Below are 22452 nucleotides of genomic sequence, written 5' to 3'. Positions count from 1 at the left end.
AGTACTATTTTTATTGCTAATGAAAGGGGCAATTTCACACAGTCTGCATAGCTGTAAAATCTACTTTGTACCTTTTTTTTTAAAAGGAGTCTTCAAACTGTAAATACTTCTATATTGTGTTAAAAGTAATAAAATCTTAACCAAAGAATTCTGATATTCTTATTTAAATACTTACTTGCTGTTTAGTGCTGAAACACCCACTGTACTCCTAGGAGTTGACATACTGGCCACATAATTCCATTGTCTTGCCTGAGGATCCCATCTCTCTACTGTGTTAAGGTAACTCCATCCATCATGTCCACCAACAGCATACATAGGCCCCTCAAGCACTGCTACACCTATGCATTTGAAAATACATTTGTCATAAAATCAGTTACTCTTAATTGATTTTAAGCTCTTTTCAGATAAAATGCCTGAAATCTATACAATAGTTATGTTTTTCATCTACCAGATTTAGCCTCACAAGTAGAAATTATGTAGATCATCTGATCTGTGACTGTGTGATGTACTGATTATTAAACCAAACCATCAGATATTCTCCACATGACATACAGTTATCCATCTAAATGCCAACTTTTCAATATTTTCCCCACATACCCAGATAATCTTTAGCCAGATAACCCATCATCTGGCTAAAATGTAGATGGGTTACATAGGGATGTTCTGGGGGTGTTCTAGAGTGGAGTTAAGTTAGGCAGAAAAGTTATTCACCTAACTCTAGTCACACCATAACATAGTCCTAAAACCAGCTATATTCAATAATGCAGCTGCAGCTCTGAATATCCCTCCAAAGTTAACCAAATACATTTCTCTAGCTAACTTTCCAATTTGGCCTGCGAATGAATTTTACCCCCATAGTGAATAAAGAGCAGACAAGTAAGTACTCCAATGCTGGTATTCTTATAGTAACTCTCAACTATAGATTCATGTCTAATAGATTTTTAATAGCTTTTGAAGCATCTCATATTTTTAATCTGTGTCTTTTTTTTTGCCCTGCATTGTCTTCAGTGAGCAGCAGATGTTGATTTACTTGGTATATTTAGAACATGTCAGACATACCTTGTTTTTATTTTTATTTAGTAATTCTAGAAATGGAAAAGTTTTCTTCCTATCTTTATCTTGACATAGAATTGTGAATATTATGGTATATTTTAGAGACATTTTCTCTTACCTAAACCATGTCTGTGTGTTGACATAGGTGGCATTACAGACCAAACCCTAGTAATTGGATTAAAACATTCTACTGTATTAGAAGTTTTTAGACCATCCCTTCCGCCCACGACATAGAGCTTATTTTCAATTACTGCTACTCCAAACTGTAGGCGTCTTCCATTCATGGTACTAATTTGTATCCAGCTGTTTGTCCTGAGGTCATATTTTTCAATTGTCGTAGAGCCTGCAATAAGTCCAATAATTGTTATTATTTCTGATTACATGTGCAATTTCTAAATAAAAATGGGCATATACTATTGTAAAGAAAAATTTGCAAACTACAAGTTTACTGAGGGTTAAGAAGGTAAAGCCTTTGCTTTTCTCATGTTAGAAAATAGTAACCTGGCTTTTATATTCTGAATCTGGTTGCCAGACAGATTAGAAGTAAAGCCAGGAGTATTTTCAAGCAACCAGAGAAGCTGCTGCCATCAAGAAGAAGAGGTAATGGAGCAGTCAGTGACTGAAAAGTGAAAAAAAATGAAGGGGTCTGGTCTTTTAACCCTGAGAAAGAATGAAAAGCCATAGGTAAGAAAACAGATTACAGTCTTGATGAAGTTTCAAAGCAACAATAAGAAAGTGGAAAGAAAAAAGATTTTCTTTTTTTTTATTATTAATATATAGAATTTTAAATTACAACTTCAAGGTAACCTTGGGGAGAAATCCAGTGAAGAAATCAAATTGTTCAGGATAGAAAACCATTCAAATCAGACACAATAGGCGATACACAAAACCAATATCACAATGTATACCCAATTAAACCCATCCCACACAGGGAAAAAGCAATCCACAACCCCAAGAAAAATGTATTTTTCAAGCAATCATAGCCAACAGCACAGTACAATCCTTAACGAGAATCGTAGCAATATACAATAATGAACCTATACTGATGATATTCCCCGACTTTTTGAACATATTTATCACTTAAAATCAAAATCAACTGGGAAGGCTCAAAAACATAAGAAGTATAAAATCTTGAGGGGGGCGGAGCAGATAAATAGGGAATGATTATTGCCTCTTTCAAACAACACTAGAACTAAGGGACACTCCCTGAAACTAGCAACCAGTAGATTATAACAATCAAGCTATAGAATCCTTTGGCAAAAGGTTATGATCAAGACTAGGGATGTGAATCGTTTTTTGACGATTTAAAATATCATCCGATATATTTTAAATCGTCAAAAATCGTTAGGGCCACGATACAATACCAATTCCCCCGATTTATCGTCAAAAAATCGTAAATCGGGGGAAGGGGGAGGGTAGGAAAACCGGCACACTAAAACCCCCTAAAACCCACCCCCGACCCTTTAAATTAAATCCCCCACCCTCCCGAACCCCCCCCCCCAAATGCCTTAAATTACCTGGGGGTCCAGCGGCACACTAAAACACCCTAAAACCCACCCCCGGCACACTAAAACCCCCTAAAACCCACCCCGACCCTTTTAATTAAATCCCCCACCCCAAATGCCTTAAATTACCTGGGGGTCCGTAGCGGCGGTCCGTAGCTTAAATTACCCCCGGGTCCGTAGCTAAATCGGGGGAAGGGGGAGAGCAGGAAATCCGGCACACTAAATCGTGGTGTCTTCAGCTGGCGCCATTTTGCAAAATGGCCGCCGCAAAATGGCAGCGGCCATAGACCAATACGATTCGACGCAGGAGGTCATTCCGGACCCCCGCTGGACTTTTGGCAAGTCTTGTGGGGGTCAGGAGGCCCCCCCAAGCTGGCCAAACGTTCCTGGGGGTCCAGCGGGGGCCCTGGAGCGATCTCCTGCCTCGAATCATTTCCGTACGGAAAATGGCGCCGGCAGGAGATCGACTGCAGGAGGTCGTTCAGCGGGGGTCCGAAACCCTCGCTGAATGACCTCCTGCAGTCGATCTCCTGCCGGCGCCATTTTCCGTACGAAAACGATTCGCGGCAGGAGATCGCTCCAGGGCCCCCGCTGGACCCCCAGGAACTTTTGGCCAGCTTGGGGGGGCCTCCTGACCCCCACAAGACTTGCCAAAAGTCCAGCGGGGGTCTGGAATGACCTCCTGCGTCGAATCGTATTGGTCTATGGCCGCTGCCATTTTGCGGCGGCCATTTTGCAAAATGGCGCCGGCTGAAGACACCACGATTTAGTGTGCCGGATTTCCTGCTCTCCCCCTTCCCCCGATTTAGCTACGGACCCGGGGGTAATTTAAGCTACGGACCGCCGCTACGGACCCCCAGGTAATTTAAGGCATTTGGGGTGGGGGATTTAATTTAAAGGGTCGGGGTGGGTTTTAGTGTGCCGGGGGTGGGTTTTAGGGGGTTTTAGTGTGCCGCTGGACCCCCAGGTAATTTAAGGCATTTGGGGAGGGTGGGGGATTTAATTTAAAGGGTCGGGGGTGGGTTTTAGGGGGTTTTAGTGTGCCGGTTCACGATTTTAATGATACTCTAAACACCCAAACGGCGACGATACAATTCCCTCCCCCTCCCAGCCGAAATCGATCGTTAAGACGATCGAGGACACGATTCACATCTCTAATCAAGACAACTAACATAATGGGGTTGAAAAGGGAGTTGGACAAGTTCTTTAAAGAAGTCTGTAAACAGTTATTAACCAGGTAGACTTGGGAAAGTCATTGCCTGTCCCTATTTGGAATTTGCTGGGTACTGCCTCCTGCAGAGACAACATGCTGAACTTGATGGACCTTGATCTGATCCAGCAAGATGCTTCTTATGTTCTTATATTGGCTGAGATTTAATTTCCCCAAGGACTCTGAATCAGTTACTCTCCTCTACTAGGGATGTGAATCGTTTTAGGACGATTAAAATTATCGTCCGATAATTTTAATATCGTCTTAAACCGTTATGGAACACAATACAATACAGATTCTAACGATTTATCGTTATAAATCGTTAGAATCGTGAGCCGGCACACTAAAACCCCCTAAAACCCACCCCCGACCCTTTAAATTAAATCCCCCACCCTCCCGAACCCCCCCAAATAACTTAAATAACCTGCGGGTCCAGCGGCGGTCCGGAACGGCAGCGGTCCGGAACGGGCTCCTGCTCTGAATCTTGTCGTCTTCAGCCGGCGCCATTTTCCAAAATGGCGCCGAAAAATGGCGGCGGCCATAGACGAAAAAGATTGGACGGCAGGAGGTCCTTCCGGACCCCCGCTGGACTTTTGGCAAGTCTCGTGGGGGTCAGGAGGCCCCCCACAAGCTGGCCAAAAGTTCCTGGAGGTCCAGCGGGGGTCAGGGAGCGATTTCCCGCCGCGAATCGTTTTCGTACGGAAAATGGCGCCGGCAGGAGATCGACTGCAGGAGGTCGTTCAGCGAGGGTTCCGGCGCCTCGCTGAACGACCTCCTGCAGTCGATCTCCTGCCGGCGCCATTTTCCGTACGAAAACGATTCGCGGCGGGAAATCGCTCCCTGACCCCCGCTGGACCTCCAGGAACTTTTGGCCAGCTTGTGGGGGGCCTCCTGACCCCCACGAGACTTGCCAAAAGTCCAGCGGGGGTCCGGAAGGACCTCCTGCCATCCAATCTTTTTCGTCTATGGCCGCCGCCATTTTTCGGCGCCATTTTGGAAAATGGCGCCGGCTGAAGACGACAAGATTCAGAGCAGGAGCCCGTTCCGGACCGCTGCCGTTCCGGACCGCCGCTGGACCCGCAGGTTATTTAAGTTATTTGGGGGGGGGTTCGGGAGGGTGGGGGATTTAATTTAAAGGGTCGGGGGTGGGTTTTAGGGGGTTTTAATGTGCCGGTTTTTTCGATTTTTCGATTTTTAACGATTTTTAACGATTTTTCACGATATTTTACCCCCCCAAACGGCAACAATACGATTCCCTCCCCCTCCCAGCCGAAATCAATCGTTAAGACGATCGAGGACACGATTCACATCCCTATCCTCTACCATGGAGATTACCTTTTCTCCCATACACATCAGATTTCTGGCTGCATGGGGCAGAAATCTTAAGGAGCACCCCTCTTGCCCCCATAAGATTCAACTTATTCTTCCCACCTCAAACTTTTCTTCCTTTGATGTTTACTCCATTTCCCTGTTCACCCCATTTTTTTTCAAGGTAGCTGTCAGTTATCAGACTCCTATAAGTCCCCTCATCTTTTCTCACTGACTTAGACTCCCTGCTTTCTTTCTTCCTTGAACCATCTTCTCCTTCCCTCATTCTTCAGGGACTTTAACTTACACACCAGTAACCCCTCTGACCCTTATGCCTCAAAGCTCCTTCCCTTAACTTCTTCATATGACTTCCAGCTATGTTCCACTGTCCCTATTCACTAGCATGGCCACCGCCTTGACCATGTCCTTTCCTCCAACTACTCTTTTTCAAATTTCTCCACCTCAGTTCTTCGTCTTCTCTAACCATCATCTGATAAGTTTTCCATTTAATCACCCTTCCCCATAGTCTTGCCAAGGCGCCAACAACACATTAGGAATTTCTAGGCTATGGACCCTTGCATCATCTCTACCACCATCTCATCTCTCCTCTTTCATTACAATGGGTTGACAAGGCACCTTCTTCTGTTAACACTATGCCTCCCAGCCTGAGAGTTGAAAGATTTTTTTAGTCTTTCACTTTTTTTATTTTACAGAATTTTGGGTGTTAAGGTTTTTATTAATATTTTGGGGTTTTTTCCATTTCTTTTTTGATAACTCAAGAGCTACCAAAACTAGTGAAGCTCTTGCCAGAACATCTGGTATCCTATATTCTATCTTCAAGTTACTCCACTCTTTCTTTAGCAACTTTCTCAGACCTCCTATCTAAATAGGTTTTGGCCAACCTTATATTTCTTATTAGAGATGTGAATCAGTTCCGGAATTGTTTCCGGTATCGTGTTCGTAGAACCGCGGGAAATCTTCGTTTCCCGCGGTTCTGACCGCTTTTTTTTTCAGCTGTCTCGAGCCTAAAAAAAAAAACCCCACCCCGACCCTTTAAATCTAATTATTTAGAATCCCCACCCTCCCAACCCCCCCAAAACTTTGCTAAAGTACCTGGTGGTCCAGCGGGGGTCCTGGGATCGATCTCCCGCTCTCAGGCTTTTGGATGCCAGTAAACAAAATGACGCCGATGGCCCTTTGCCCTTACCATGTGACAGGGGCTATCAGTGCCATTGGCCAACCCCTGTCACATGGTAGGGGCAATGGACGGCCGGTGCCATCTTAAAAAATGGAGGCAGGCTGTGCGGCTATGCGCATATCTTTTAAAATCCGGCGTACTTTTGTTTGCGCCGGTTGAGCGAACAAAAGCATGCATGCGCGTACTTTTTTAAGATCTACCTCAGTCTGTGTCTCTCTCCCTCCCCCCTCCACCCAAAGTGCATGTAATATATGTGTATAAAGCTGCAGACATATATGCATAAAGAGTATTTTATGAGATGGGCACATGTGCAGCCCTTTTAAAATCTACCCGACAATGAGTTGAATCACTGGCTGGTACATGCAGGAGTGGGAGCCAGAAAAGAATAAAAGCCCTCTTTCCAACTAGGTCTCCCTATTGGAAAAGGTGTCCAGAACCCACTTGGCTGGTCTTTCAGTGGTACAGCAGGAAAGTAGGATTTAATACATGGAATCAGGGTTGATATTAAGAGTTCAATATTTAAAACTGATTTTATCAAAGATGTTAGACTGGCAAGTTAGTACTGAGAATAACTGTTATACAACTTTAGCAAGCAATAAAATATTAATGAGCTCTTCTCTTTCTTTAGGTTCTACAGAATTATCAGATAAGTATTGTTTCACTTTTCATTGCCATCGTTTCAATAAAGGTGTTGGGTTCTTTTGATGTTACATTACTGTAAATAATTGTATTCTTTATTAAAAAATTATTTTACAGGTGTTCCTATCCTTCACTCTGTCCTTTTCTTTTGTCTGTTGTCTGCTTCTTTCCTCAATTTTCTTTTGCCATCTCTTTTAACTCTGTTTTTCTCTCTCTCTCTCTGTGTAGTGTGTTGTCCTGTCTCAAACTTTATTTTTGTCTGTCCTTCTGTCTGTCTAGAATTTCTCTTTCTTGTGTCAGAGTTGCTGAGTACACTTAGCTGTTGGTTCTTTAGATGCCGTAGGCAGCTTTCAAGGTTTGATAGTGTAGCTGGTGTTCATTAATTTGTCTCCCTGTCATGTATAGTGTATGCAGCTAGTGATTTGCTCTTGCTGAGCGTAGCTTGAGTAACCTGGCAGCACTGTTCCTTTTTTCTCTCCTGTCACTTTGAGTACACTTTCCTGTAGTTCTTTCTCATCTCTGTTGATCTACTACTCTATTCTGGAATCAAAGTAAAAGAAGGGAAAACTAGTTACTCTAGCCAAGATAATCTTCTGCCAATAAAGCTATTATGCTCCTTTAATGTTGTCCTGAATTCTGGATGAACATTAGTTTTGACAAAAATCTGAATAAACAATATTCTCTACTCTTCTAATGGTACAGAGCGTATAAGATGGTATATGTACTTATTTAGTGATAGTGCCAGGGTATAAAATGAAAACTCACTTTCTCTTTCCCTCTTTCTTTCTCTCCCTCTCTCTTTCTTCATAGAGTTCTTCAGAAGTACTACAGCGAGATGAATATAATCTGCAATAGCTTTGGAATAGAGTTTCTCTCACTTTTAAATCTCAAAAGCCCCTGAGTTTAACTTTAGAATGATCTTCTAAATGTATTAAAACTCACTTTAAAATGATTTACCACTTTATAATTTACATATATTTTATTTACTACTGGATAAATTATTTCAGCTATTGCTTCTATTCTGGGGTTAGAGATGTTCAACAGTATTTCTCTCAGCATTTTCTATTTCTCAATTTGCTGTAGCTTTCTCTCTTTAGAACCAGTATCATATTTATTATGGTTCCACTTCAGTGAAAAGGTGGCAGTCAGGACAATAATATTATCAGTGAATAAGTGCTTCAGCAAATCTCATTCACTGTTTCTCTGTTCATACCGTATAATTGTCTTCCTAAACTGAATTTAAAAAAATGTACATTTTCAGCATTTATTAATGTTAAGTGAAGCTACTCTACCTATTACCTTTGAGGTTTCTCAATTCAAGTGAAAAGAAATAACCTTAAAATGACTTCCACAAATTCACTCTCTATTGTGCTCTCTTATTCCCCTCTGTGCTTCACTATAATTAAGACATTAGAGCAGTCTCTGTGAAAGAAAGCCTAAATAGTATTCCTACTCTTTGCAATATCTACTATCACTCTCCTCGAGTTCGGTTATTGGCTTAGTGTGCTGCAGTGTGCTGCAGCAGTCAAAAAAGCAAACAGAATGTAAGGAATTATTAGGAAGGGAATGGTGAACAAAACGGAAAATGTCATAATGCCTCTGTATCGCTCCATGGTGAGACTGCACCTTGAATACTGTGTACAATTCTAGTCGCCACATCTCAACAAAGATATAATTGCGATGGAGAAGGTACAGAGAAGGGCAACCAAAATGATAAAGGGGATGGAACAGCTCCCCTATGAGGAAAGGCTGAAGAGGTTGGGGCTGTTCAGCTTGGAGAAGAGACGGCTGAGGGGGGATATGATAGAGGTCTTTAAGATCATGAGAGGTCTTGAATGAGTAGATGTGACTCAGTTATTTACACTTTCGAATAATAGAAGGACTAGGGGGCATTCAATAAAGTTAGCAAGTAGCACATTTAAGACTAATCGGAGAAAATTCTTTTTCACTCAACGCACAATTAAGCTCTGGAATTTGTTACCAGAGGATATGGTTAGTGCAGTTAATGTAGCTAGGTTCAAAAAATGTTTGGATAAGTTCTTGGAGGAGAAGTCCATTAAAGGCTATTAATCAAGTTTACTTAGGGGCGGATTTTCAGAGCCCTGCTCGCGTAAATCCGCCCAAAACCGGGCGGATTTACGCGAGCAGGGCCCTGCGCGCCGGTGAGCCTATTTTACATAGGCTCACCGGCGCGTGCAGAACCCCGGGACTCGCGTAAGTCCCGGGGCTTTCGGAGTGGGCGTGTCGGGAGGCGTGTCGGGGGGCGGGGCCGGAGTGCGCGGCGTTGCGGGGGCGTGTCGGCAGCGTTTTGGGGGCGGGTACGGGGGCGTGGCTACGGCCAGGGGGCGTGGCCGCGCCCTCCGTACCCGCCCCCAGGTCGCGGCCCGGCGCGCAGGAGGCCCGCTGGCGCGCGGGGATTTACGCCTCCCTCCGGGAGGCGTAAATCCCCCGACAAAGGTAGGATGGGGGTTTAGACAGGGCCGGGCGGGTGGGTTAGGTAGGGGAAGGGAGGGGAAGGTGAGGGGAGGGCAAAGGAAAGTTCCCTTCTAGGCCGCTCCGATTTCGGAGCGGCCTAGGAGGGAACGGGGGTAGGCAGCGCGGCTCGGCGCGCGCAGGCTATACGAAATCGATAGCCTTGCGCGCGCCGATCCAGGATTTTAGCCGATACGCGCGACTACGCGCGTATCTACTAAAATCCAGCGTACTTTTGTTTGCGCCTGGAGCGCAAACAAAAGTAGGCTGTTCGCGCTCGTCTGAAAATCTACCCCTGAGGGAATAGCCACTGCTATTAATTGCATCAGTAGCATGGGATCTTCTTAGTGTTTGGGTAATTGCCAGGTTCTTGTGGCCTGGTTTGGCCTCTGTTGGAAACAGGATGCTGGGCTTGATGGACCCTTGGTCTGACCCAGCATGGCAATTTCTTAAGTACTTTCTTTTTCTGTAGGATCCTTACTCTCTTATTAAAGGAAAATAGTGCCAAGAAACCTTCTAAAGTTGTACTTATGCTGATTTAAATTCTCCAGCACTCTCTGGTCCCAATGGTATCAAAGGGAAAAAAAATGTCATATCACTGTCTTCAAGGAAAAAAACCTCCAGAAATCCCAGGGGAGACAGTTACAGTACACCTTAGGTGATCTTATGCCACTTGTCTCAGCCTGTTGTTATTTTCAGCTCCTATACAAAGCAAGCTGATTGTCTAGGTTATGGGTTCTCAATCCAGTCCTCGGGACATACTTAGATAATCGGATTTTCAGAATATCCACAATGATTATGCATGAGAGACGTTGGCATTTACTGTCTCCATTGTATACATATGTCTTCCATGCATATTTATTGTGAATATCCTGAAAATCTGACTGGCTAGGTGTGTCCTGAGGAGCGGGTTAAGAGTCACTGGCCTAGGTGATGGCTTCTGTAGCTAGTTTGAAACTGTTTGGAATCTTGCTTAACCATGACAAAAACCAGGCCCAGACTAACCATTTCTGTTTAAATTGGAGTTTTTCTGATAAAAAAAAATTTGTATTTTTAAAATGCTTTTTTCCTCAGAAAATTCTTCATTAGACATTTTTATAAGATGTTTGATGTTTATCTCGCTGTTTATGACCTTATTTTGCCTCATTTTTACCTCAGAATTGAAATAATTTTACTCAATGTTAAATTTATCTTTTCTTAAAAATGTAAAGTTATTAAGGGCTGGTTTATAAGTTCTTTGTCCCTGTTGTGATGTTTCCATTGTGCTGGGCAGACTGGATGGGCCGTTTGGTCTTCTTCTGCCGTCATTTCTATGTTTCTATGTTTCTATCTTAAATTGCATTACCCAATTTAAGTTTTTAACTCTTTTTAAAGGAACTGACCTTGCTATTATTTTTAGTCCTTTGATAATTTAAATAACTCCATCCAGGGTCAGATTGAGCCTCCCTGATATCCATCCATCTGCTTTGTTTTACATATTTTGTGAATTTTAGGTGATTTTAATCACTTTTTGTTGACACTAAAATCATCACTATTTTTGTACATTTTAATCTCTGAAAACCCCATCCGGAGTCTGTGCAGGCTCCCTGAACTGTGATCAGCTGGGGGAAAATATTTGTAGTGTTTTCACTTCTTTTGTTTATTTCTATTTAATGTTTTTATTTGCCTTTCTCTCTTTTGTCATTTTTTTGTTTTATCCATCCTTTCCACCCAAGCTTTCTCTCTTCCTCTCTCCCACCCACCTGACCCCCTGATCCCCTCATTCTTTTGCACACCTGTGGCTACTCCACCTGGCCTAGGTCGATCTCCAGTGACTTCTCCTCCATACAGGCCTAATCTGAGTTGCAGCTGCTTTTTCCATCCTAACAATGGTTCTTCTACCTAACCCAGGCCTGCTTTCAGTAGCTGCTCCTGTGCCTGGGTCCACTGGTAGGTGTCAGGCTCTTAATTTTAAAAGCCCAAGTTAAATACCTGTTATTTTTTCAGTCCTGTAGAAATGTATCCCCTTTTTCTACCAATCAGATACTAGGGATGTGCAGAGCAAAATTTTATGTTCATATTTTTTATGTCCGAAAGGGGGTCCCACTTGCGGCCAATATGGACATAAAAAAAATCCAATGAGTTGGGTATATGTACATATGTGCAAAAAAAAAATTTAAACCCCCTCACCCTCCTTAATCCCCCCCCCAGACTTACCACAACTCCCTGGTGATCGAGCGAGGAGTGAGGACGTCATTTCTGCAATCCTTGGCGAGAAGCATGTGACGTCGGTGGCACGTCGAGTGACGCGGCGTCACGTGATTCCCGGCTCATTCGCGCCGGACGGCTCGTTCGGCCCAAAAAGAACTTTTGGCCAGCTTGGGGGGGCCTCCTGACCCCCCCAAGCTGGCCAAAAGTTCTTTTGGGCCGAACGAGCCGTCCGGCGCGAACGAGCCGGGAATCACGTGACGCCGGCGTCACTCAACGTGCCGCCGACGTCACATGCTTCTCGCCAAGGATTGCAGAAATGGCGTCCTCACTCCTCGCTCCATCACCAGGGAGCTGTGGTAAGTCGGGGGGGGGGATTAAGGAGGGTGCGGGGGTTTATATTTTATTTTGGCTCAACAATCGCGATTTCCCACATATCGAACATATCTATGTTCGATATGTGGGAAATCCGATCGTTTATGTCGAATCAATTTTTTAAGTAAAAAATAAATATGAGTTGCGTTTTACTAATGCGGTCAATCCGAATGCACACCCCTATCAGATACTACCTACCTCGCCATGACAAAGCTGCCCTACCTGCCTTATTCCCTTTATCTGTACCTTGTTTTATTGTTATCACCTACCCCTTATTGTCTACATTAGAGGAAGTGAGGGGTATGCTGCTTACAATACTGCTCTCCTTATTCTCACTTTTATCCCTTTCTACATGTAACCCCCTTTTTTGTCAGGATCACCTTCGGTGGCTGTAGAGGTGCTGAATTTCCCTTTGCAGCCCCGGATCAGTTCAAAAAATATATAGAGTTCTACAGCTGGAGGAACCAAGGGAATACTTGTATTCGCGCTAGTTTCACACCAAAATTATTGTTTCAAAACAAAAGAAAATGTATTTTAAAGTCCAAAAATAATCACAATCCAAATAAAAGAGGCAGAAGGAAAAATGTAACATACAGTCCAAGAGCAGTAAAAATCACTTACAATCTCTCCAAAACAGTCCAGGAACTCAAAAATCTTACTCAGATCAGTTCATTCTGCTAATCCCAAGGGTTTTTTGGGCTCAGCTCTCTGGGTGTAAACTCGCAGTAAGACCCTGGAATCCCACTCCAGGCTCTCTGAAGGAAAAGCGCCACTCACAGTTCCAATTGTATCTTCACGCATTTCGCAAACTGTGGGCTATCCCAAGCAGGATAGAAACACCTTAGCTCTCAGTCTTTGTCCTTCTGGCTGGCTCTCAGTCAAATCCTGACAGGAACTATCCCCCATCTCCTTTAGCAGTCTCTTGAACTTACACTTATCCCTACTCCCTTGTAGGCTGAGCTGCAGATATTCTCAAATTTCAACCACTTCCAACTCCCAGGCCTCAGCACCCAGCTTCTTGGCATCCTTGGACATGTCCCCTCTAACTCCTTCAGCCTCTCCCAGCAACTCCTCCTTGTGCCTCTTAAGAAACAGTATATATAATATAGCAGAAACCCCATCTCCTTAAGGGAAAAGAACCTCCCCCATCTCACTGGTCACTCACACCTCCCTGGCATTCCCTGAACTTTCCTCTACTGGAAGATTTGTAGAGCAGAAAAACATAGAATATCCTTTTAGTGGCCAGCAAAGGTGAAAATACATATCAACCCTGAGCCTCCCTCATTCTTCACTATTTGGCTGAGAGGTCCTATTTAATTCTTTCTCTAGTCCCTCTTTTTAACCACCCCTCCCCCCCCCCACCCCCAATCAATTGTAATTTTCAGGCCATGGGTAATTGCTTAGTTTGTTCCCTTCTCCCCTTTCCCGCATCCCCAGTGAACCAGGGATGGTAGCCAGTTTTATGTAATTCTTTTGTCACTAGCCCGGGGTTGCCTTTTCATTGACTATATTTGACGATATGTCATTGTTACTATAGGTGGCATTACTGGTGAGATGTTAAGCCCTTAATCCCTGAATAAATCTGTAGCAATTAACCTTCAGCTATCTGAGAGCATCAAATATATATAAAAATAGAAATGGAGAAGACATGCATTATTTATTAATACATCTGACTTAGCATGAAACTAAAAAAATGCAGTCACATTTTACAGAAAAGCTTTGAATTATGTCAAACTCCTAGGAAAGATATTAAGGCAATTCTAGTTCAGGTGAGAAATAAAATAATGCTGACTCACTTGAAATTCATTTAGAACAAGCTGGAGATATGAGCATCAAAATATGTTTTAACTGACCTTTGGTGGCATCCATGCCTCCCACCGCATAAAGAGCCCCCACCGTAGATTTCCTTGGTTTAGTTCGAGGACTTTGCATCATTGACCTTCTTTCGGGTAAAAGATGGTACTTCATTGCTTCCATAAGGAGTTTTTGACACTCAAGATCATTGGCAAACATTGCGCTGTTCTCCAGATCTGCCAATAACTGAACAAAAATATAAGTGTGATATCATCTGAATAATTTAAATATAAAGTTTGAAAGGTAACATTATGAATGTCAACTGGTTCCTGAACTTTTTCCCATGGCTACAGAATTAAATCAGAAAGTAGTAAAGAAATGCATTATGCTTAGTGAGTTTAAAATTGACCATGGCCATGGTGGCTAGCTAACAGGACACTAGGGGGCCAGTGACGGAACTTGTCACAATGAGTTAGCATTGTGCAAAGTTTTCTCATTGTGCAGACTGATTTAAATATTTATGAAAATGACTTCTTCAATGATTTTCTCGCAAACATTTTGACCGACATCGCTAACATTTTCACAAAAAAAAAAAGAAGCCTTTTTGCGCACGTAAATTTGCAATTGTGAAATAGCTAATAGGCTGATCTGCATGATTTTTCAGCTCATTAGCAATTGTGCATAAGTTCTGCACACTGCTTCATAAAAGGCAAAAGTATTCATTTAAAAACAGCAAATAGAGCACATAAATTGTGATATGAGCTATTTGACACTTTTTCACATTTGTGAAGCTTGGTAAATTGGCCCAAGATGAGTACAAACCAAGAACTTGCAGGTTTGAGTCCTGTCTGTCCTGGTTTATGGGGGACTGTCAGAGCACTGCTGCATGCACTGGGAACCGGACACTAGTTTCGAGCTGCTGGTAGGGTTTAAGGGGGACTGGCTGGGGCAGGCTAGGCTTGACAAAGTGGGGAGTTGTGGGGTGGGTGACGGGGTTAGAGGCAAGTTATTTCTAACAACCTGGGGAAGGTATGGACAGTGAGTTGAAGGAGGAGGCACCGATCAGCCACAAGGACTTACACTTTGCAATTTTCTTTGAGAGAACTTGGAGGGAGGGGGAGCGGCCCGACAGGCCCAAGCACAGTCCCTCTTGGGAGAGGGGTGGGCAATCAGGCAACCAGTCCCACTTTGTTTCTTTTTTTGGCCATGAATATAACGTTTTGAATATAGTTGGTTAAACAGCAATTTATATAGTCACGTGTGGCCAGATAACGCTAGGCCTGCTCTGTGCATAAAATTGATTGTATGAACATAAATATGCATGTAAGCAATGTATGCACACTCTGAAATGAAACGAAATAAAATGGATCAGCATTCCTAGTTGCTAAGGTTTACTCTTTAATGGGAAACTGCCTAGTCAAAATTATGAAGTGGATGTGGGGAAGATGACTAAGGTTCAGTTCAGACAAAATGGAGCTATTGATGGGGAAGCTAGCAGCATCAATTAAAAGAAGGCACTTGATTAAGATGCAGAATGTTAAATGATCCCTGAAACTTAAAGTGATTTTTGATATTTCAAATCTTTGCGGAACTTGTACTGTTCCACATTATTTGCAATAAGATACATATCTCTACTTTACCCTGATTATGTTAACACTTTTTCTCTGAAAATATGGCAGATTCATTCAAAGCACATAGAACAATGGCAACAGGAATACTCTTTTCTTGAGAAGAATGAAGCTACTAAACTATTAATACATTTGAATGTGCTATATGAGCACTGCAGGTAGAGGGATATGAATTGGATAGATTAAAATATGGATACAATTAATATCATTATGTCACATAATTATTATATGTTTGATTTACATAAAAATTGTAATGCCTTAACTACGAAAGTAAGGCATTCAAGTAAGTTGTCCTTGAATGCTTAAACACAAGAGTTTGAGATAGAGTGTATTTGTATTCATCACTCTGACACTGCTTTACATCTGATTTTAATACCTGTGGTGGGAGCAATGGTAGCCTGATATAAGATAGAAGCATCCCAAGGTCACATTGCCTAGTTTGTAAGTCATGTTTCACCCACATCATTAAAGCTTGAAATATAGTTTCTTCATCTGGAACATTGATGTCATCACTAGATAGAAGTTTTGCAATTTCATTGGCTGGCAATAAAAGAAATTCTTGATTTCGTATTACTTCAACAAAGTGCTCCTAAAAAAAAAAAAAGTCTTCAGTGAATCATTTTTTACTTCATTAAAATCATAGCAATTAGGTGTGAAAAACAATTCCTTTCCTCTGAAAAAAGTGTATTGCATGTAAAGCAAGTATTTAAATGCATTTGACAATTATTGCATTTTTTAACATAGAATGAATATAGATCGTCAAAACAGTGTATTGTTTAGAAATGTGAAAATCCCTTTAAAAATAAAATAAAAGCTTGCCCTTGATTCAACAACTTTGCAAAATATTTACACGGATTCATTGAAAGGGTTCAATTAACTTTCTCTTTGACAAAGAAAATCCACTTTGGATCTTTACAAAACCCAAAGCAGGATCTTTTCAAATGATCTGCTTTGGATTTCTCAAATCTTCTTCTGATTTTTCTGATCTGCTTTGATTTTCCTGAAATTTTACTGATTTATTTGAATGCATTTTCTCATCTATAGAAACTGCATGGGCGCACATGTTACACTGTGAGCTTTGCTAAAGCAGTATACCAAACATACTTATAGAACAGAGGTAGCCAACGTCGATCCTCAAGAGCCACAAACAGGTCTGGTTTTTAGGATATCCATAATGAATATCCATAAGATAGATTTGCATGTACTGCCCCATTGAATGCAAATGTATCTCATGCATATTCATGGCAGCCAAAAAAGTGAAGGCAGACTCACTGCATACATTTATCCTATATACATTGAATCCAATAAATTAAGGCTTGTGCTCAAAATAAAGAAAGTGGGTTTAAAATTTGTAATCTAAACAGCAGAGGCAAATCACATTCAGGCAATTCTATCTTCTCTAGAACTTTTTTCACATCTAAGACAGTGTTTCTCAAGCCAGTCCTGGAGTATCACCTAGCCCATGGGTAATCAACTCTGGCCCTCAAGAGACACAAACAGATCTGGTTTTCAGTATAGCTATAATGAATATGCATGAGATAGATTTATTTATCTATTTATGACATTTATAAATTGCTTTCCTGTATAGATTTGCATAGAATGGAACACGTGCATGAAAAACTACCTCATGCACACTCATTGTGGACATCCTGAAAATGAGACCTGTGTGGCTCTTGAGGACCGGAGTTGGCCGTCCCTGCCTTAGCCAGTCTTTTCTTTGGGATAGCCACAATAAATATGCATGAGATAGATTTGCAAGCACTTCCTGCATTGCATGCAAATAGATGTCATGCATATTCACTGTGGATATCCCAAAATAACAGAATGGAGGCAAGAGGTACTCTGAGACCAGTTTGAGAAACACTGGTCTAGGACAGGGTTCTCAACCCAGTCCTTGCGACACACTTATCCAGTCAAGTTTTCAAGATATCACCAATGGATATGCATGAAATAGATCTGCATACAATAGAGGTAATGTATGAGAATCTATTTCATGTATATTTATCGTGGATATCCTGAAAATCTGTCTGGCTAGGTGTTTCAAGGACAGTGGGTTGAGAACTGCTGCTTCTAGAATATAACAATCAAAATCACTTAGGAGTAAATTTTCATTAAGGTGTCTAACTGCAAAGTTAAATGCATACTTTCAAGCCCTCATAGAATAAGATGATTTTCCGACATAAAAACGTAAGATACCCATACATCATAATGACAGAAGCTATCACTGAGATGGGCACCAATGTAACATCAATTTGGTGCCATCCTGAAGGCTGCTGGCATCATTTTTAAAGTACAATTCATCAGGTCATGAACGAATGGGTATTCCTCTTGCTGTGTGGAAATTCCATGACTCCACAGATGAGATAAATGGGGAGTGCAGAAGGTCCACAGCCCCAGAAACATTTTAGAGGGCAGGAATGGAGGACAGAGGGCCCCACGAAGACCCTGGTTGGACCCGGCTCAGCCCAGCCATGTAGGCCAAGGCCGTATCTGGTTGTATGGGTTGGGGAGTGGAGGGACACAGAGAGGCCCTTTTCATTGTCTTAAAAACAAAATTAAAATATCTGAACATTTTCAAGGGAGACCATTTTTTGTTTGTTCCATTTGGAATGTACTAAAAATGGCCACAACAGTCTCATTTTGCAAATTTGTTAAAAAAAAAAAAGCACATCCCTAATGCAAATCTATTTAATGCATATCATTAGGGATACACCACACATCATATCATTAGGGATACACCACACATTAGGGATACACCACACATCTCTGGATACACCACACATCTCTGGAAACAAAACTCTGGAAACAAAACTCTCCAAATTTTTCATACATAATATCCATTAAAGAGAGGTTGGCCCCTTGCCCCCTCTTCTGTATATAGTATTTATTCTATTTTATTTCATTTTATTTATATATTTATTGCTCCGTTCACCCCTTCTTTATTTTCCTACTCCAAGTTAAGGCTTCCTTGTTATAATGTAACTGTATGCTCCGTATCTCTTGTTGATTGGTTAGTTGTATATTCTGCTTAGTTCATTGTAAACCGAATTGATTTGATTTGTATCAAGAAAGTCGGTATATAAAAGCCTTAATAAATAAATAAAAAAATAAATATCCTGAAAACCCAACCTGTTTGTGGCCCTTGAGGCCTGAGAGTGAATACTACTGACTTATTTTATTGTGTTGCTTGTGGCAATTTGCCCAACCCTTTTACAGATTTCATATTGCATGGAATTCAATTTCTACAAATGAATTGTTATTAGATATCTAATTAAAATGTAGACTCCTTGAAAAAATTATGACTATAAAGGAAACAGAATCTTAACCAGAATTTTGAGAAAAAATGAAAGTTAAACATTTATATCAGTGATTAGAGAATAAAAAAAGTGTTGCACCTGTCGGTCGCAGATGGCTGCGACCTCTCATGCTCACATCTTTTTTCCTTGCACCGTCAATCATTGGGAGAATGGTGGCCTCCACCAACCAACGCCGACTTCCCCGGCGTCCCCGGGACAGCGTGGGCGCTGCCAACCACCATCTTACTTCGGCATCACCTAGGCGTGCGCATGCACACGCAGCATCTCCTTATGTATACATTATGGCAGGAACCTCGGGGGCATCCCCTCCCAATGACGTCAGCACCACCAGTGTACTTATATGGACTAGCCCATTGCTAAGATGAATTAGCAAGGAGTTCTCTCGCTTGTTAAATCTGCTCTAACTTGGATCTTCTATTCCAGACTATCCTCCTGGCATTCAGACACTCTGAGTACCCGCTCCTCGGGGGCTCTTCTGCATCTTGGTTATCCGTTCCTTGGAGGGCCCTCCTGCCTAGGACTTCTGAACCCGCTCCTCGGGTACCTCTGCTGGGACTTCCTTGTGTGAGTATATTCTCTAACTTCTATCAACGTTGCCTGAAGATTTCATGGTGTACCCCATCCCTCACACCACTACTGTTCTTCAGTCTGTCTACGCTACTCATCCTGTGCCTCAGGATATTGCTCCATCTATACAAAGCCTATGGCCTGGTTCCTGCATCACAGACCACTACCTCCTTGGCATCTATAGTACAGTTTCCTCGGCATACCCCGCGCTGTGGGCCACTACCGGATCGGCACTCAGAGGTATTTTCATCAGCCTGCAGGAATCTCCTGGTGTACCCCGCGCTGCAGGCCACTACCAGAGCTTCATATCTAAATCATCATCTTGACTACTGTTTTCACTCAAAGACTGTGTTTATTACATTTCCCACTCCTCAGGTTATGTACTATCTTTTCTCCCTAATAAAGTCTCTCTCACAGCTGTGTCCTATATCACTGAGACCACACCCACTGATGGTGAGGCCCAAGGGGCTCCTCCCTGTGGGCAGAGTCATCTCTCACCTCAGCCCCGGGTTCACAACTTCATCAAACCATAACAAAAAGACTTCAGATACACCTCAAAAAAGCAGATAGGAGATATTTTTCAACAGTTTTAGCTGGAACTTCATTCCCAAGAGAAGGGTGACCTGGATGCTACCCTGTGCAATATATACATCAAGCAATTAAAGTCAATCGAAGAAATCTTATTAACTGTTTCATCTTTGAAGAAAATTAAGCAGATGTGATTATGGGCTAGAGCATTTTCACTAACCCCACAGAATCGACTCCTTACTGATTTCAAGGTGGAAAGAAATGCCTTGTCCTTTCAGAGAAAGGTTAAAACTTAGCAAGCAAGACTTTTAGGTTGGGGGAACAGAATTACATTTACTGGCTGTCCAGATCTTTAAATGTAATTTTCAATACTGATATTATGTTTGTTTTTTTTAAGTTGTGGTGTTTATGTTTTGTAATATATTTTATAGGTGCTTTATTGTATACCACTTTGGACAGCTCTAGTAAGAGCAGGGAAAACAGTTAAATAAATCATTTCAAATAAACAAAATAAATTAATTATCCACTCACAAGGGAAGGAGATGATGAATGTGAATCAGAAGCTTTCTCCTACTTCCATGTGGCCTGGCTGCTGAGATTCTGCTACCCATGCTCATCCAATCCAAGGGGCAAGCATTAAGCATAGCAACAGGGGAATTTTGGCTCTGTCTCTGGTGTCCTGGCAATTTGAATAAGATCCCAGAATTTCTGAGCAAAACTCAAAAGGTATCCAGCTATGAAATGAAAGGGGGAAATATACTAATTTGTTCTTGCATAAGGCAGTCTTAATTGTAAAAATATGTATTACGATTCATTGGTTAGAAGACTCCCCTCCTGACATAATCATGTAAAGGATCCAGATGCATGGTATAACAACTAGGGATGTGCATTCGTGGGGTGTTTTTTTCCATTTTTAGTGCATACCAATGCGATTTATTATGCACTAAAATGAAAGAAACCCCCCAAAAATGAACTGAATAATAAAAATAAAACAAAATAACATTAAAAATTTTTTTATATTTTTCAGCTGCACATCCTTAATGACAACTATTAGTTTATTTTGGAACTGGGTGAGTGACGTCTCTGGCTACCACAGGTAACATGACTTCATGGGTCCTGAGGACTGAGTGAGTTTATCCTGCCTGAAGGGGAAAGAAGTAGGCCCAAGCATTAGAAGGCACCTTTGCCCTTTTTTCCTGATTTAAATATATACAAAAGTATACTATGCCATGACTGGGTGGCAATCACTGGGAAAGGAGAAGAGCAGAAGAAGAGGGTTAGTTGGCCTTACAGAGTCACAGTGTTTACTGAGTCTGGGTTGTAAACTGGATGTTCTTGTTACAGCAGAAAAGATGGACCATTAACCTGAGCCAAGTTAAGAACAAAAGGGGCAGATTTTAAACGCCTTGCGCATGTAAATCCGGCTGCATTTACGCGCACAGCGGGGTTACGCTCGCCGAGCCTATTTTGCATAGGCTTGGCTATGCATGCAAGCCCCAGGACGTGTGTATGTCCCGGGGCATGAAAAAAGGGGTGGGGTGTGGGAGTGGTGGGGGCGTGGCCAGAGGCAGGCTCAACTTAAATAATAAAGGTTGAGGGGGGTTTAGGTAGGGCTGGGGGTGGGTTAGGTAGGGGAAGGGAGGGGAAGGGAGGGGAAGGTGGGGGGAAGGTGGGGAGGCAGAAGGAAAGTTCCTTCCGAGGCTGCTCTGATTTCAGAGCGGCCTCGGAGGGAACAGGGAAAGCCATCGGGGCTCCCCTAGGGCTTGGCGCACGCAAGGTACACAAGTGTGCACCCCCTTGTGTGCGCCGACCCTGGATTTTATAACATGCGTGCGGCTGCACGCGCATGTTATAAAATCGGGCGTAGATTTGTGCGTACCAGGTTGCGCGCACAAATCTACGCCCACGCGTAGGTCTTAAAATCTGGCCCTAAAAACATAAGAAATGCCATACTGGGTAATATCACAGGTCCATCAAGTCCAGCATCCTATGTCCAACAGTGGCCGATCCATTTCACAAGTACCTGGTAGGATCCCAAAGAATAGGTCCAATCCTTCTTGCTCATAACAGGGATAAACAGAGGTTTTCGTCAAATCTACATGGTTGATAGCAGTTTATGAAATTTTCCTCCAGGAACTTGTTTAAACCATTTCTAAACCCAGTTGTGCTTAAATGTGAATTTTCAAAGCCCAGTGCACACCCAAATTAAGGGATGAGCGAAGACATCTGGCTTATGCGTGCCAACCGTATTTTAAAAGTGCCCACATATGGGCAAAAATACCACTGTGTGCACATCTCAAAAGTTTCCAGAAAGGGGCAGGGCATGCGTATGGTCTGAGCAGAGCGTGGGGATTTCAGAGCCTTGCCAAGATATATGTGCATAAAAACTTACATACCCTGGCACACGCCAAGGTCCCCTGCTGTGTAACTTTACTTCTGCTATGGATGACGAGTAAGTTATAAAAATATCAAGCAGTTTCTGAGGGGTTCAAAGGGTCTGGGTAATTTAGGGGAGTGTAGGCTATCAACCGGGGGGGTTTGCACGACCTAGGTTGGTTGCCCTTCTCTGTACCTTCTCCATCGCAACTATATCTTTTTTGAGATGCAGCGACCAGAATTGTACACAGTATTCAAGGTGCGGTCTCACCATGGAGCGATATAGAGGCATTAT

General features: G+C 42.4%; 1 protein-coding gene across 8 annotated transcripts in view; it reads right to left on the bottom strand.

Annotated features, from left to right (window-relative positions):
- Positions 1 to 22452, bottom strand: part of KLHL4 (kelch like family member 4) — a 569208-nt gene that overhangs the window by 18162 nt on the left and 528594 nt on the right. For all 8 annotated transcript variants that reach the window (XM_029606594.1, XM_029606595.1, XM_029606600.1 and 5 more), the window contains 4 exons: positions 15746 to 15958; positions 13801 to 13987; positions 1172 to 1396; positions 176 to 338 (listed from right to left, as the gene is read on the bottom strand). In XM_029606594.1, the coding sequence (XP_029462454.1) occupies positions 176 to 338; positions 1172 to 1396; positions 13801 to 13987; positions 15746 to 15958 (788 nt within the window). The remainder of the gene's footprint in view (positions 1 to 175; positions 339 to 1171; positions 1397 to 13800; positions 13988 to 15745; positions 15959 to 22452) is intronic.

Source organism: Rhinatrema bivittatum, chromosome 6 (assembly GCF_901001135.1).
Source record: "Rhinatrema bivittatum chromosome 6, aRhiBiv1.1, whole genome shotgun sequence".
Classification (NCBI taxonomy): Eukaryota; Metazoa; Chordata; class Amphibia; order Gymnophiona; family Rhinatrematidae; genus Rhinatrema; species Rhinatrema bivittatum.
This window is presented reverse-complemented; position numbering and strand designations above follow the sequence as displayed.